Source organism: Nannobrachium achirus, assembly GCF_963921795.1.
Source record: "Nannobrachium achirus genome assembly, chromosome: 11".
Taxonomy (NCBI): Eukaryota; Metazoa; Chordata; class Actinopteri; order Myctophiformes; family Myctophidae; genus Nannobrachium; species Nannobrachium achirus.
The window spans coordinates 43,532,063-43,550,114 of record NC_137820.1 but is presented as its reverse complement, the minus strand read 5'-3'; the positions used below and the strand labels follow the sequence as shown (position 1 = coordinate 43,550,114).

Sequence of the window (18,052 nt, the reverse complement as noted above, 5' to 3'; positions counted from 1 at the left end):
CGCATACGCCCTCTGCAGTGCCTGGACTGTCTAACCTTTTCCACCAGAGTGGCTTGTGGCAGCACGGTTTGGTAGGGCACTGTTAAGGAGACTACAGAGCATGTCTTTGTCTCGCCTTTGACTCGAGTCCTCTGTGATCTCATGATGCGTTTCTCTGCAGGAGCCTGAGAGGCCGCTGCGGTCTGATGATCAGTCAGCCTGCCGTGTGCTTAGCATTCAGGAAAGGGCTGAGCAGCTCGCTGCTCATTTCGAGGGCAAGTCAGTCCGACCGCAGGTGAACCATCCCAGCCCGCTTCATCCCACAGACGTGATTCAGGAAATATCAAATCGTTGATGTCGGGCAGAAACCTTGTATCGCCATAACTTTTTTTGTATTTTTTTGTGTAAATGAATGACCCGCTTTTATAGGAGGGTCATTCAAAGGAGCCTATAGGAGGCCAAAGTAGTGAAAATATCCATTCCACAAGCTCACAACGTGTTTCGTTGCGACGCGTTGTGAGCTTGTAGATTGGCTGTTTTCACTATTTTCAAATGTTTTAAAAATAATAGGAAGAAAGGAACGGTTTTGGACATGCAAGGTTTCCACCCGAGAGCAACAAAATACTAGTATTATTATGTCATTTTCATTTTAGTAATTGCTACCACCACCAGACCACCAACCAGCCTTCTTATCTGCAGCCAATGATCCATTTCCCACCGTATGACTCTGACTCTAACGTTCTCTGATCTTGTCTGCTTTTTCCTCCTCCTGGAGCCTAAGAAAAAACCCTCACGCTTCTTTATGGATCAGTGGCACGTGGCCCGCGCACAGAGTCCCCCCGAATCCCCCCTCTCCTCCCCTGACACTTTCAGACAGGTAGACGGTTTCTGCAAGGGAATGGAAAATGTTGCAACTAACGGATCACGACCTGCATGTTTGCCATCGGGGCAAATGTTCGCTTTGAAAAAGATATATTCAAAGATTTGCAAAAAACATTCATCTCTTTAACACGTGGAAAGGTGATGAGATCCAGCGGTTTTATTTTTGTGAATTTCGTGTTAATCTCAATGCCCTTTTTTATTCCTGACAAAGAATCCACGCGTGATCGAAATGCAAGAAACAGTGGGAGAGTGTAGTAGCAGTATGTCCTTATTGTTTGCGTTATATGCGTTGTAATTTAATCACCATTTCGCTAGGGAATTTTAGGCAGTTGTTTTTCCTCTTAACAGTAGTCCGTCTGGAAAAAAAAACAAAACGGCATAAGTAAATGTGTTAAAAGCTCATCTGTGGTGATAATAGTTTTTATGGCAGCTTATGCCCTTGTTGTGGTTTATGTAACCTCAAATCTCTCTACATAGGATGAAACAATCGTGGAAGAAAAATGAATGAACAAAGATCACGTACACAGCATTGACATGATTTTGAGTTTTTCCATGATCTTTTCATTTGTCACTGTCCAATGCATCTGTGCGAAGTGGGAAGGTTTTCTTTGCAAAGATTCTCCGCATAGAATAAAATGCAGTTTTCAGTTTTCTCTAAAATAGATCGACATTCATCTTGGGCCATGAAGGTTTCATGTACTGCCTCCACACTGGTTCATTTGGAGTACGAATGTGAATAATTTTGTCTCTCTATTTTAATAGACCAGCAGCAGGTCATGTTAGTGTCACTGTAGTGTGCGTGCATTTGTAAATGTGTGACATATCGGTGTGTGCATGAATGCAGTGCATGAGTGTGCACAACATGTGCGTAGGGGACACACAGCTGTTGTGTCTCGGTGAAAGCAATGACATATCCCAGGCTAGTGATCCTCTTTTGATGGCCTAAATCCATCTAGCCTTCACTGTTTTTTTGTGGAGCTTACTAAACACACTGAGTGGATGTGGATTTTATTCCGAAAAGCAATTTCATGAGCTTTGGAGTTATTGTTAATGAGCCAACGATTTGGTTTGCAAACATTTCTCTAATGCCCTCAGCAGCCATACTGAGGGAGAAGCTTCTGATGAGTAACTAAACATGCAAGCACAGTTTAGTTTTCCTCTCATGTCTTCACGATTTCATGCACCATACTGTTCCTAGATAGTGCCTATCTAGCGTACTACAACCACACACGTCTCTTTCCTCAGTCCACCTCTATCCCATTAGTGACATTTTCTGTTTTTCTGTTCATATTTTTCTTTTGTATTTCTTTCATTTCTTTTAATGTCTCTTCAACCACCTGTCATTTCTTTAATGACTCATTGTATTTCCTTTCTCTGTCCAAATGTCTTTGTTCTTTGTCCATCAACCTCCTGTCTCGTATCTCTACATGCCGATGGTATAGCGCTATGTAAAGATGTACACAGGCGGAGTTAGCTCGTTGGCTGAGCAGATAGCCAGTCAGCTTCAGTCTCAGGAGGAACCCAAGCCCCTGCTTGACAAAAAGGAATTGGTAAGAGCCAACGCTGGTTGTGTTCTGCGCTTCAGTAGATGGCATGTTGTTGCAAATCATGCTGTGATTCTAGCTGGAGAGACTTTTTTTGTGCGCAGCAGTGCATAGTCACACAGTATGTGGTGATGAGCTTCCTCCCAAGTAATAATGATAACAACCAATCTCCCTGTAGTTGTAGAGAACTGTGTGTCTTCCCTCCAGGACTAACTCATTTAGTTAACTGTGTGAAGATAAATTGTGTCAGAGAATGTGTGTGTGACCTCATTCGACCATTATATTCTGTCAGCGTCAATTCACTTTTAAAAGATGATTTATTGGTGCAGCGGTTTTCGCAGGTTTGTCTGCTAAGGGCAAAATACAATGAATGAGATATAACTATGGTGCTGTTAAAGCAGATGAAAGTTATCTCCTGCTCTTATTTCCTTTCCATCTATTTTTTCTCTTTCTCTCCCGTCCTTGTCTCTTAAAGCCCTAAGTTATATCCATCACACAGTGTCACTTGCCGTTTTCTTCAAGCTTGCGAGCTTGAGGATTGTGAGTGACCCGTAGCACTACTGCAGAGTATACTGTTATGGTATACGTATACGGTTCTGAATCAGAATGTTTCCCTCCACAGGGCTCTCTGAGGAAGGAGTTCCCCGTCAACATCGGCGGCAGTGACGTGTGTTTCTTCTGCCGGAAGCGCGTGTACGTCATGGAGCGGCTGAGCGCCGAGGGCAAGTTCTTCCACCGAAGCTGCTTCAAGTGTGACTACTGTGGCACGACACTACGGCTGTCTTCCTACGCCTTCGACGTGGAGGACGGTACGAGCAGAACGGATCTCCCAATTACGGACTAATCCAACTAATCCAAATGCTGCTTTTGTTGAGAGCACTTCTCAACAAATAGCTTCAGCTTTAAGCTACTCTCAGCAAATGTTTCCTCATAAGCCTAAAAGGATTGTCGCCCTAAATGCTTTGTTAATAGTTATTAGATGAGGGAAAAGCGTGGTAATATTTACAATGTATTCAGTGTTCTGATAATGCATACGTCGATTCCAGTGGGCTGAATTGAGCATTCAGTTTACTTTAGATAGAAAAAGAAAGGAATTCCATTATTTATGAAGATTTTGTGCGTCTTCGATGCTTGTCACAATAGTACATGCACTCATGATCGTGTACAAAAAAATTCTTAAGTATGCAGAACTGTTATACAGTACAAGTCAAGGCATAAGATTATCTGATGTGGCATCATTATGCTTTGGCCAGTGAAGTCTCACGATTGAATCTTTTTATTTTTTTCCTCTCTGGGAAGTGTCTATTGTCCTCGTAGACAGGCAGCAGATTGTTCGCAGGGAACAGAGTAGCCGCTTCTCCCAGACCAGTAGGCCGTGGGTCTAAAGCCCACTGGGGCAGAGCTTGGCTCGTAGCGGAGTGCCTATGAATGCCCGTGACCGGGCAGGGAGAAGGGGAACAATAAACTCACTGCATTTACACAGCACATATCCTACTGTATGCATATTGGACCGTGAGGTGATAATAGCAGGCTGTGTACTGTACATACTTTGGCTGTTGCATTTACTTTGTCAGCAAACTGACTTGTCTCCTTCTCTTTTTTTCTATTTCTCCGCAGGGAAGTTTTACTGTAAACCCCACTACTGTTATCGTCTGTCCAACCAGGCACAGAGGAAGAGGCCGGCTCCAGCCCCTACTCCTCTCAGCAGCACTAAGGTATCAACCCTGAATTAGCCTTATTCATTCTGAAAATAGTACTGTATATCTACGATATGCTAATTTTGGTGCATGACATCCAGTACTTGCAACCGAGTATAAATAAGACATATAATAATCATATAATGATGTAATGTAATGCACACACTTCGTACAGACTTCAGTCTGGCACTGTAACCACTTTAGCCCTGGCGTCCCTATTCATGACAGGTGAACATTCAGTGACTGTAGCCAAACTACAGCGCGTTTCAACACGACGCATTGTGAGCTATTAAATATTGTCGGTGAAGAGATTTGGAGTAGAGGGGGAAAAGGAGGGGGCCATGGATATACCCCCGGGGGACACTGGTCAATGAACTATATAGGATTTAAGTGGTTAACATGTTGGTCAAAGTCGGATGCTTAACTCATTTACTGCTATTAAAAGAACTGCGACTTTCGGGGTTGACCACCACGATTTTGCACACTTTTAACGTTGGCACGTGCGTGTCCATCATGCGCAATCCGCGCGTACGCCTTGGTCCGCTCGTAAGCAGAGCACAAAAAAATCTATGCCACCATTGCTGCAGCAGCTGCAGCGTATTCTAACAAGGAAGCGAATGCAGGAAAGATTGACACATAGGAACGTTTTGTCCCGCCCCCCAAAAAAGCATGTCCGTTTTCGCTTCCAGTCCCAAAGCGGAAGAACTGTCTTTGGAGCACTTAGGACAGGCTTATCGGTGATCCGATTTTGGTTTGTTTTGAATTAAAGGTAAAAATAATTAATATAATATTCATTATGTCCCAAAAACGTTTCTCAGAAGGTTTGAGGCTAAATTACCACTCCTGAATACAGAGCCCCAGTCATTCTGCCTGTCTTTCAGAGCATTTTCAGCTGCATACCACATTGTCCTGAGTTGGAGGACTGTGCTATTGAGCCAGTTTTTGCCCAACCCTCCTTCGCCTCCTACTCAGGCCTGTCAGGCCTTGTGATCTCACAAAAGGGACCTAAAATCAGACAGCCCGTTCTGAGACCTGCTTACATAGATCCGCCCATTAACTGAGAAAGACACAATGGTCAGTCAGAAATAGGACTTTGTGTGGATAGAACGTGCTGGTGGGACACCAAAACAAGACATAAAAATAGGAAAATTTAAATTTATGTTATCGTCCCTTTAAAATCGAATTAATCTAATAGCTCGGGAAACTCGGGCGTGGCAGCCTGGAACAACGGGAATAACTCAGGGAAACTCGGGATATGGCAGTAAATGAGAGTCCTATAACTATAGGGTGTTAACAGAAGTTAATGTTGGTCATGTGTTCTGCAGGTGAACCAGGCAGCCCAGCCGGCGTCAGTGACAGTGGACGCCCCCGCGGCCGCAGCCCCCTCCGCCGAGCGCCGGCCCTCAGGTACCCTGCTTTCCTCTCTTGCTGCGGCGGCGGCGGCTATACCTCGCCGCCGCCTAGGACTCCCCACGCTGCGTCCCCTCCGCCGTACACTCTCCTGGACCTGCCACCAGATGGCAGACTATCCCCTAAATGCTCCCTTTGTGTGTACCTACTGCATCTATCTCTTCTGCTGCGTCACTATCAATGTCCTGCTCAACCTCTTCTAGCATGACGTCTCTCTCTCTCTCTCTCTCTCTCTCTCTCTCTCTCTCTCTGCCTTCCTTATAGGAACCGTGTCCAAAAAAGGTGTTTGTTTTTAGCTGACAGCGCCTGTCTGCCATGTAATGCATTTCTGTGGTAAAGGCGCGCTTATTGGCGGCCGTTGCGCTCGTTGCGCTTCAAGCAGAAAATAGTTCAACTTTTGTAGAGGAGGAGCGCCCTCATCAATGTCACGCTTGAGACGCGTCTGATGACACGGCGTTTGAGCACAGCAATGGTTAATACGTTTGAACATTGCGGGCATCAATTAAGTGCTGCATACGAGCGCACTGGACGTGATATTGTCGCTGTCGGGTGGAAACCTCCTACAGTATGTCCCAAACTGTCACTTTTCAAGATTCAAATTCAAAAGTAGAAGATCTACAAGCTCAAAACGAGCTTGCGTGAGGCTTTCATTTACAGAATAAAACACAAAAAGTTAGATAAGAGGTTTCTGCCTGACAGCAAAAAGTGCTCCTCCACTCATTAAATGATGTCTGTGGAAACAACCCTTTATGGGTACACAGCAGCTCTCTGTGTTTATATCGAATCTTGTGATTCTTTGTAATCCTATGTGTTAACAGTATCTATCGAAGATGCAGCATTCTGATTGGAGGGGAACACAAGGTTCACATGATTGGCGTTGAGCAGTTCTGCAGCTTTCTGGCAGCACAGTTGTAGAACTTGAATGCTGCAAATGTGGAGTTTGGCTACTCTGCTTCTGCAATAATAGTTAGGTCTTCCTTACAGCTACTGTACGTAAAGGGCCATGACACCATATTAAGCATTGCATCGCAACAAACTATAAAATCAGCATAATGGATTTCATGCCCCTTTAACCCATTTAGGCCTAGAATTAGAAGGATTCAAAAGACACTTATAGAATCGGGTCAAAATTCTAATGTTCACGACTTTTCAAAAATAGCAGATCTACGAGCTCGCAGCGCGGCACTCGGTGCCGCGCTGTGAGCTTGTATATCTGCTATTTTTCAATAGTTAAAGCATAAAATAATGATACACAAAATGTGTACCCGTTCTAAATGGGTTAAACTGAATTGAATGTCGGCACTGCACCAGCTTTCCTGATGCAAAATGCCAAACGTTTTCCAAAAATATACAAAACAAATAAAAACACGTACTAATGTAAACTGAGGTCATTTGTGCACGCAAAGCAACCAAATTGGCTCTTTTTTTTCTCCCTTTCTTTTTCTACTGCCTGTAATTTAACATAAGAAACAAGCCTGATTCTGATTGTAACCCCTCTGTGTAGCTGTTTGCTAAAACTGTAATGATGACGTGGTGGTGCTTGTGATTGATGCCTCTGTAAGCTTTACCTTTCATCCCTCCTATTAGAGCAGCTTAAAGCTGAGCGCTAGCGTTAGTGCTTGAATTAACACCCCGTGATTGGTCCCCTTGTGACGCTGACTCCTCCTCCTCTGCTTGCATCCCTCAACCTCCCACCCTCACACCGCTGCTAACCTGTGTTTGCTCAATGCTAACCACTGCCAACGTTGTTGCATATTAAACTAAAATATCTGTAATAATGGTAGTAATATAATAAGCCTATTCATTTTGGGTTCATTGAATAGACAGGTAGACTAAGGTGAGTGTCAGTAATGTATTGTGCAGCTGCTGCAGTATATCAGCAAACAGTTGTAAGGATAAGAGTTTTTTTAACGGCATTGATTTAGTGAGAGCCTGATTGATGTATCATTGCTAGGAATCTAATTGTACAAATTTGTAGTGTTTAAAGTGAGTGTGTCAAGAATCCCGTTGACACCAGTATAGATTAAAAGCAGGCTAGACTAGACTATATAGCTTTGTCACATTTGCAGTCATCTCGCATCGCTTACAGTGCTGTTGTGTAGACTGTAGAGGGTAGCACATTAAGCACGGTCTCAACATATTGGATCCGGTCCAAAACGAACCTGAGGATGATTTGAATTTTATTAGACCTGGTCCGACCTGAAGAAACCCTCCATGGTGTTTAGCAGGCGGTGCGCACTGTCAAACGTGCTTTATTCAATTTGTGAGAACGGACAATATGGATTTTAGAATGTAATTGCAACGCATAATATGTCTCAAAGGTTAAATAGTTCATTATGAGGAGGGCGGAAAAGCTGATGGTTTCCTCACAGGTCCGTACGGGTCCATCCATTTGCACTTACCCGCGGCAAGACCTGCGGCAATTATACTGTAATAGCTCTGTGCCCAACAAAGCCAGATTGCAGTAACTACGAGGAAAACCCCCCACTAAAATGGTTTTAAAAGTGTTTCAACTGGTCAGCCAAATTAGATATTGGCATATACTGTAAGTGATATTACACTAACTGTATATCTGTTCTTGAGGTAATTGTTTATCGCCCTAAATCGCAAAGGCTAATTTGACCATTGGGATACATAAATAAATTGTGTGTTCAAAAACATAGTTACTGCACTTTGGCCTGGAGGGGCAAGTCACTATTTTGGACCCACCCTGACTTGGCTTGGGTCTCGGATCAGGTCTCTTGTCACGATTACAAATTCAAGTTGATGATTAATTGTCACTCCAAAAATAATTGGAAATAATAATAATACAATTTTTACTTCTGTTTGCCTTCTAGGCTTTGTAATAAAAAATATTGCAGGGCTGATATGACAAATAACTTAAATATCATATACAAAGAAATGGTATGTCAAAATGTCATTATATGTAAAAATGGCAGAAATAGCTGATCCACAAGCTTGTAGATCTGCTATTTCTGCTTTTTTATATATATATTTAAAGATGTGTGAAAAATGTTCGACATAGAAACGATTGTGACGATTAGGCAAAAATAGAATTGCGATTATCCCAGATAATCGCGATTATGTAATAATTATGACAGGCCTAGTCTCAGGTTTTGGGTTGGGGGCGGACCTGTGCTACCCTCTACTGTGGTCTGCTGCAGCAGTTGGTCGCAACACATTCTCATCTACATAAGATGACATAAGCCACAGCATCAAATCTCACACATTCACCGGCTGATAATCATGCGTTGCTTTGGTGGGGGTTTTGCATGGGTGGTCATCGCTTCCAGCTCTCTTGTCATTTTAGTCTTAACATGGAGGTGGAAGTCCAGCTCTGCGCATTGCAGAGAAGCAACGTGATAACATGGGCAGAATCAGTACATTGTCTGACCCATTCCACTCTCTAAAGTATAAGAAAATCCCTTTAGGGGGACACAAATTTCAGTTTTAAAGTTTGCTTCTTAGGACTGGGGAAAAAGGCAAGGCACCAACCTTGTCAATGTTAATAAACATGTCATGATTCTAGACTTAAATGTCTATCCTACTTGAAAGATTTTTTTATTTGCTGTTGAATTATGCTCTAATGCAATAATAAATTACTTATTAGATCATGATTGGTGTGCTTTTGTCAATTTTGTTCTTTGGAAAGCAAAGTACTTTGGGAATCATGATATCAGTTGAAAGAGTTGAGGCGCTGCTCATGTGCTCCTACCCTCACTGATAGACGGCAACGATCATGCGGTGTGACTGATTTGATGCTGCTTATGTTCACTTCAGCATGACAGGTATTTTGGGTCAGTTTCCTCGCATGTCTCTTCTCTCTCTCTGACCTTGGATCTATCCGAATTAAAGCATAACATTTCCAAAGTATAGATAGACATCTATTCTGTGCATGGCTCGTGCACAGTGGAACCCTGAATTCCAGTTGTGTTCTCTGTGTATCCACTTCTCTCGTCTAACGTTGTCACTACTATATATTCTCTTCCCTGCACACCTCCTTCGGGCCCCAACGCCCAACCCCTCACTTCCACCAAACTCCATCCTGTGGCGCCGTTCTTTCTCCACGCGCGACCTCGCTGTTGTCGCGTCTACCCAAAGTCCCTGAGGTCAACGGGCTGCAGGAGCCCAGCCTGCCCAAGCGGCTGCGCGGCACGCCCGAGCGCATCGAGCTGGAGAACTACCGTCTGTCCCTGCAGAAGGAGGAGGAGCTGGAGGAGGTGCCCGAGGAGACGCTGGCGGAGCACAACCTTAGCAGCGTGCTGGACAAGCACGCCACCGACCCCGACCTGCTGGGCTCCAGGTGAGACCAACGCATAGAAGCGGCGTATAACCGCTGTGATGGACGGGTTGCCCTGATATATATTTTTTTCTCCTTAAAACAGGGGTCTTCAACGTTTTCAGGCCAAGGACCCCTTAGCTGACAGGCATTAACCACATAAATCGTCGATACTTAGTAAATTTGACCTTTCACTCCAACCTATTTGCCAAAAATAGCTGATCTACAAGCTCTCAACGCCTCGCGTTGGCCAGCTCTGCCTTTGCCAGCCACAGTCATATATATTGTATTTAGAGCAAAAAGTGAAAACGGATGAATAATGGCTGTCGCCATACTTTAAACAAACCAATAATTCTGGAGTTTTGACATAATGACATAACTTCTAAAATAATGATCCCCATTTTGAGGGGGATGAAAAGCACTTTTATTCCACATCATTGCCTTTTTATTATTTGTTTTCATACAATATCGGTATATATCCTTTTAACCCATTTAGGCCTAGAAATTATTGAATGCTTTAACCAGTGAAAAATAGCAGATATACAAGCTCACAGCGCGGCACCGAGTGCCGCGCTGCGAGCTTGTAGATCTGCTATTTTTGAAAAAGTCGTGAAAATGTGTGCAAATCTTTGAATATATGTATTTTCAAAGCGAACGTTTGTAACTCAAATTTTGCTTCTGGGGGGTCCCTGGAACTAAATATTTTGAAATGGGGGTCCGTGGCCAAATAAATATAATTTTGGGGGTCCTTCACATGAAAAGGTTTGAGCACCACTGACATAGTAGTCTCTCAAGAACAGACTAACTGAGCTCCAGTTCAAGTGAAAAGGACCTTTTCTTTGACGATGGCTGGCCAGATTGCTGACATAGAAACATAGGTTTTTTTCCAAAAATCTTAGAAGGATTCAAAAGACACTTATAGAATCGGGTCAAAATTCTGATTTTCACAATTTTTCAAAAATAGCAGATCTACAAGCTCACAGCGCGGCACTCGGTGCCGCGCTGTGAGCTTGTATATCTGCTATTTTTCAATATTTAAAGCATAAAATATTGCGTCATAATGTGTTCAGACCTAAATGGGTTAATGTTTCCTCCACTGTAGCTCGGATTCCGACATGGAGGAGGAGGACGAGGAGCAGGGATACGAGCTGGGTGAGCCCGAGGATGACGAGCAGGACCAGGAGGAAGAGGATGATGATGGGGAGGAGGAGGGGGAGCTTCCCCTGAGCCCGTCAGAGCTGGCCCACCTCCCCTGGAAGGAGGCCAAGCTGGAGGGGGACGGCGAGGAGCACCGGCCCACCCAGGGAGAAGGCGAGGAGGCTCGCGCCGAGACGCTCAGCAGAGATGGGGAGGTGGATGAAGACGAGGTGGAGGAGGACGAGGAGGAGGAGGAGGAAGAAGACGAGGAGGAGGAGGAGTCAAGCGATGGTACATTTATTTTATTTTTTCCGTCAATAGTGCATAAATGACACGGTATTGGCGTTCGTTGTCTCGCGTGTGGGAACTTGGATTGTTGTTTTAGAGCCCCCAATAGAGTCCCCACATTGGGGGGGGGGTTCCAGATTGACAGTAAAGTGACTTTTTAAGACCTTTTTAATACTAAAAAGCAATGCAATGAAAAAAGACCATTACGCATCAAAAGTAATCAACTGTACTGGTCAAGCATTGGCCACATTTTCAAATAATATAAGAAAGAGGCACAAATTTGTTAAAATAGCTGATTTACCATATTCATATTTACCAAATACAATGCCTCAACTCCTACAATTCCAAGTGCTTGTCAGGATATTCACATATGATTTTTGTGGGGGTCCCATATTCTAATTTCATTATTTTGGGGGGTCGCTGAACCCCCCATAGAACCACTGTCCTAGACCACCAATAGACGTGCTTAATAACTGTTCCCTTGGGCAGGTGGCATACCTGTTCCAGTTCAGTGTCTCATAAGCGTTGTTTGATTGATTCAGCAGTAAATTTGAAGCACAAAACTTCCTATGTTTGGCCGCTAGTTGCGCTGTTTTCCCCCCGCGAGGTACCGAAAAGAATTTGTCTACATTGGACCCCATTCGTTTTCCCCTTTGATTTTCTAACCTTAATAAACGTTGTCATAAATACTTTATGGTTCCTGTTGCTAGTGAAAAACTCCCTTTCAATCACCATGATATGCGTTTTGAGCAAATATGGACCTATTTATGTTAAACTTGATAATAAATTTGCGGGGGGAATGGCCAACTAAGCTGATACCAGCCGGCTGTGTTCTTCGTGTGGTGTATTTCGGGAGGCTCCAACCACATTCCCCCATGTATCCCTGCGGTTCCACGTGACCGTTGCCAGCCAATAGCATTCCTTATGATTCCTGGGGTACCTTTCAAACAATGATGGCGACACCCATACAAGGGACAAAAAAAAACGTCATTTTCGCATCATAGAAAGCAATGGCTTCGCTTCGTCCATATTTTTTTACAGTCTATGGTAGGAAGCTGCTATGTGATTCCTTTTCAAATCTACTGCCAAGCATCAAACAAAGCTATGTATGACTCTTTCCGGAAACCTGCAGACTGCAGTTATGCACAGAGACTAGTACCAATACATCTCTGTGTCATCTCCTCATTTGTGTGTTTCACTGATCAATAATAACCTCTGGATTGATGATGACATAATGAAGGCTTATTGGTATTCCTCTCATCTTTAATAATTGCAAAATTACAAATTACAAAACAAGCCCTGTACACTTTAAATCTGTTCCCTCTAGCCCTGTCATCAACATTTTACATTTCTGGATGTTCACAATAAGCATCCTAAACACCGTCATAGCAATAAAATATGATGAATATAACTTCCACACCTCCTAACACCGCTGTTATGTGTGTAGTGTTTTATGAATTCCTTCTCTTAACTACTTTAAACCTGGAATCCCTTTTTCTTGGACATGTAATTATAGGCAAACATTGTTCAAAGATGAAGAATAAAATAGAAGAGCTACATGCTACATTGTCTTACTATGGATGTATTTAGGGCTTAAGTGGTGAATATGATCTCTCAACCGTATCTTAACCTTCATCAGGTAAACACGCAGTCTGAAAGCCCTAAATAGACTGAAATTAAACGCACCAAACTTTAGGGCATAATATCACTATGGCCGTCTGTAGTCCTGGGTTTCCAGTAGGTGGCATATTTTATCTGTTGCTTGTTATGGGTAACATACTGTACTATGCAGTATGAATGGATTGAAGTTCTGAGTCGCCAAGACTGATTTCAGTCATTATGTTATCCATCCAGTGTTCATTCTAGATCAGTGGTGATGTGTTTACATTCCCCCCCATGACATCATTGGATGTATCAGCTAGAACTGATCCACATCCCCACATTTTTTTAATTAATCATCTGTGGTGCTGTTGTTTTTCACACATTGTACTGTACTGGTCATCTTCTCCCCTTCTCCTCCGCCTCACCAAAACCTCTCTCTTCCTCTGCCCCCCTTCCATGTCTTGCGTGTTGTCTGTGTCTGTCTGTCTGTGTGGGTGCTGGTTATTATTGGGGCTTTGTCTCCCCCCTCTGGCAGAGGGGGAGTACTGCCCTTGGGAGAGGGAGCTCCAGTCAGGCCTTTGGCTGGAGAAGCACCTCACACATGACGAAGAGGCCGTGGGTACATTTAAAGGTAGCAGCTCTGCCTGTGGATGCGTTTGCAGTAACCTGATGATGATGGAAAACGTCTCATTATTAATAATGCCTGGTTTTCTTGTCCTGTAGGCCCCCAAGAGTGTTTTGTTTGTTTTTGGGCAATTTCTATTTATTTAAGGGCTTTTATATTTCATTTGGGTGGAAAGAATCTTGTGTTTTGTGTGTGTTTTGTGTGTGTGTGTTTTGCCTTTCAAAAGTTATATTATCTTAATTATGTTTTAATACCCTGTTGATTTTAACACTAGGTGTTGTCCAATACTTTGCTCTTAACTACTAATCTGCTGAATGCAGTGTGTTATTAGCAGACGTTTCTCTGCGTAGCTTCATTTTGAGGTACAGAGTTTACAGGCCGACGGTGAATTCTGTGGCTTTTGTGTTTTTTTGTTTTGTTTTTGGTTTTAATGATTTGACTTTTCTGTTGCAGTTGTAGTGCATGCAGCCTCCAGCAGCTCTCCTCTGATGATGTCATCATCTCTGTCATAATGTTCTAATTGTCTCTCTGCCTTCTGTCTTCTACTCTCACCCTGTCCCCATCCCCATGCCACCTCTTCATCTCTCTGTCTCTCTCTCTGCCTCTGTCCTCATCTCGGTCGTACACCCTTGCCCCAACATAACATTATTATCGACACCCACACCCTGCCACCAATTGTCCAATCCAATCATAACCACCACCCTGCCCCCCACCCCCGCTCCCCCGGGCATTATAGTCGGGAGCCTTCGGATCCAACAAGTCCTGCAGCCCGTGGACCCCCAGACCCTCCCGTCGGTGGTGATCACGGCCATCACTCCGGAGTGTGACAGGATGATGGCCGCCGCCGCCGCCAAGGAGGGCCAGGCGGCCTCCATCTCCCAGCAGCTCACCCAACCCTCCTCCACAGGTAACCCAGAGAGAAGAGCCCCGGCCCTGGGGAGGGTGTCGCTGGCCGGGTCCCCGAATGGGTTAAAGACCCAGAGGAGAGGTCCTTCTTTTTTACCAATGTGGCTGCTGCTGCTGTTTGCCATGTTTGTTTTGAACACAGAAGGACCAGCCTGCCCCCCCTCTCCACTAACCCACCTGTTTGTTTTATGTCATAATCATCTGTTTTATGTCATAATCATCTGTAATTATTTTTTGTGTGTGAACATTTTGTTATGTGGCTTCCTTTTTTGTTATGTGGCTTCTTTCTCACCCGGAATGTCTAATTTTATCTTCTTTTTTGCCTTTTTAAGTTGTCGGTTCAGTGTTGCTGCTGGCTCCCTGGGGTGGTGAACAGGAAACCCCTCCAGTCACTCTCCCAGTGCATCGTTAACTCTTTGTTAATTGTTTTGTTTTTTGTGTGTGTGTGTTGTTCAGCTTTGTTCCTCTTCTGTGTTATGCTACGTTTGTGTCTTAATTAATTCCTTTGTCTTGACTTTTTTCATCCCCTCGCCCGATTCTCTCCCACAATTGTACCCGTCGTATCTTCCCTGGTTTCGAACGTAGCCACCGCCCGACACGAGGCCGTGAGGGTCTGGTTGGAGTCCATGTCCTCTGGAGGTAGCACAGACTTTTAAAATGCCACCGTGAGATCACCATCTCAGAGCCGATCTCTTTTTGTCTATCCGCTGGCCTTTTTTTCCTGGAGCATGCAGACAAAAAAAAGACAAAAAACACGCGAGACGAGAAGACTCACAAGCATGCACGCTGTAACACCGCCGCGCCAGCACAGATCTACATCTGCATTTCACCTTTTCCTGACCTAAACCACAGCTGGGTGATATGACTTCAAATCAATATCACGCTAATTTCAAACTTTTGCCTATATTACCTATTGCCTATATATAACGATTATTTTTGCACGCCACACATTGAAGAACAAACTATAATACTAAAAAAACATATTTAGATTGTGTTCATGTTGATTCGTTATACAAGGGTGGGAAATATATAGTCTCCATATTTCCATATTTTGTTTCCCTAAATGAATGCCCTATAGTTGATCATACTACAGCGTCACACAAAAGTATTTAAAATAGCAGATCCACAAGCTCAAAATGATGCGAAATGATGCGCTTTGAGCTTGTTGTGTTTCTACACCTGCAAGATTAAGTATTTCTACAGTAAATATATTTTCGATATATTTTTGGTTAATTGCCCAGCCCTAACTCAAACCTTTCCCCTTACTGTGCCTTGCTGAGTGTTAGTATTAGCAGGATTTCCCCCTGGTTATCTCACTAAATCAGAGTGATTTATTACAATAACTCAACCCTTAAGTTTGTGAAAATACTAAAAATTACATTTAAGTTTTTATTACAGTGCACTGAGCAGTTTTGAGTGAGCTTTTTAGTGTCTCATATTTGACTTGTCTGTAGCTGTGGGTTTTTCATGGTTAAGCTTCACCCAAAAAATAACTTATTTTCTATTGATTATTCACCCATAGAGTCACATTCCTATGCCAATAATTTGATAACCAGCAGTGGTTCCCTATGGAGACACAGAGAGTCTCCTTTGATCCCTATGGAGACACAAAGAGTCTCCTCAAATTATTGCCTTAAGAATGCGACAAAAAAATAAGTCTTTGAATTCAAGTCTCCATGGGTGAGTAATCGATACCAAAGAAAAAGAAGAACATTTTCATTTTGGGGGCGAACTATCCCTTTAGGCCAAATATACTTTGTCATATGACGATTAGTGAAAAATAGCCAATCTACAACGTGACGCGTTGTGCGCTTGATGCCAGTCTGAAAGTGGTTTAAAAGCTCGACATTAAGGACAGGAAATAATAAGTAAAATCTAATCAAATCCCTATGTTTCAACCCTCTTCAAGCATTGCAGCAGGGTGTGTGGGTTAAAACCTTGAAAATGTTTTCTGTTGATCAGAAACATTAAGAATGTGCTGCAATGGTTACTTGTGTACATCATGTACAAGGACAGCTGCGTAATAAATTATGTTTTGTAGTTAAATTTAATTAATGACAGTGATTGCATGGATACCCTTTTCACGTTTTGAAAGGTTTTTTACTAGTCTGTTTCTCACAGAGCGTACGGATAAATGCTTGTTTAGTAAATGTCTTTAACTTCTTGACTGTGCGGTCTGGTCTCCTGATGCAAATGTCACCCGTTTGCTGCTGCAGTAAATGCTAAGTGCATGCATCTAACCACCACTAATGCTGTTTTATACTCATTCCATTGTTCATATCTTTCGACAGAAAATACATGTTTACGACCAGCATTATTATGCCTAATTAATTCCTGCCAGATATTCTTTGCTAGAGGTTTTTCCTTTGAGCTTTCTTCAGGGAAATTAGATGAATTGGTAGATGGTGGAAAATGTTTTTAAACAACTTCTCGTGTCCTTTCATCATTGAGTATAATATGCTTCACATTTCAAAGTGATGATGCATTTCTCAAGAGATTTAGTTTTTGTTTAGTTTATCCCTCTCTCCTCATTGCTTACCTTGAAGTCAGAAACCGCACATGTGTTCAGATAAGGCCATTGTTGTTAATTGGCTAAGAAAGCTTTTATTTAGCTGTGGTTTTGTATTGAGCTACTGCTCAGGGATCATAACGCACTGGATGATTGACTTGATTGTTCCTGTGTGACAACAGAACCCTTTGAGGAGAACCACCTGGAGGCTGAGGCAGATGGTCCGGATGTGGAGCCTGGTACAGAGATGGATCAGGGTAGGCGAGCACCATTACTCCTGGAACAACTTCATCAGTTACATTAACATTGTTTGCAGCAGAATAATAAACAAGAGTGAAAGGGCATGTTCACACACCAAGCATGATACTCGTATCCCCAAGTTGTTCGTAAAGTAAAGCCCTGCTTCACCATACAAGACTGCCCACAAAACTAATGAAAATGAAATGAACAAATCTACACGCACACAACTCCTCGCGCCGCGAGGAAATGCATGCTTGTAGATCGTCTATTTTCACTATTTTAAATCATTTTTAAAATGATAAATACAAAACAGACGGTTTTGGACATACAAGGTTTCAACCCGACAACAAGGATGTACTGTAAATAACAAACCACTCAAGTAGATGGCAGAGTCCACACCACAACTAAATTATAACGACAATGGCAGTGGTGAACGCTATTGTTGGGATCTCAGCAATTTTATGGAAGATGGAAACACTGGCAGCCAACCAATATTCATCAGAAGGACATCTGCTGTGCATATGGTCTCACTCGCCCCCTGAATACAGTGGTAGATTTGTTGTTATTAACAGAGATGATTATGAACAGCAAAAGCTAGTTGGTAGGCTGGCATTACCTCAGGCAACCTCCTAATCCCCCTGTACTTATTTAATAATCAGAGTCAGATTATCCATTATATCCTATTGCATGCGTCTTTCAGCACTACAGAGGCAGATCTCTTTCCCTCTCACTGCCTCAGTGTATGGGGCTCTAGATGGACTGGGCAGCGCGTGTTTGGTGTTATGTTTTTAGCACCTCAGTGTGGACGGCTCACAAAATGATCGTTATAGTTATCGTGCCTGGTTGTGAATGGCCCTTACGATTCAAGCTTCTTTCTTTTGTTTTGACGTGTACATACAGTACTAAAAGAGTAAAATATACTTTGTTTGGCCCCTCGGGACATTGCAGCAGCAG

The 18,052-nt window shown here is 43.1% G+C and overlaps 1 protein-coding gene across 8 annotated transcripts in view; it reads left to right on the top strand.

The window, feature by feature from the left end:
• Positions 1-18,052, top strand: part of mical3a (microtubule associated monooxygenase, calponin and LIM domain containing 3a) — a 122,720-nt gene that overhangs the window by 78,455 nt on the left and 26,213 nt on the right. For 7 of the 8 annotated variants that reach the window (XM_080737684.1, XM_080737687.1, XM_080737686.1 and 4 more), the window contains exons 17-23: positions 3,028-3,214; positions 4,023-4,120; positions 5,428-5,509; positions 9,614-9,815; positions 10,894-11,219; positions 14,180-14,350; positions 17,041-17,115. In XM_080737684.1, coding sequence (XP_080593810.1) covers positions 3,028-3,214; positions 4,023-4,120; positions 5,428-5,509; positions 9,614-9,815; positions 10,894-11,219; positions 14,180-14,350; positions 17,041-17,115 — 1,141 coding nt within the window. The remainder of the gene's footprint in view (positions 1-3,027; positions 3,215-4,022; positions 4,121-5,427; positions 5,510-9,613; positions 9,816-10,893; positions 11,220-14,179; positions 14,351-17,040; positions 17,116-18,052) is intronic. The other variant, XM_080737688.1, reaches the window with a different exon arrangement.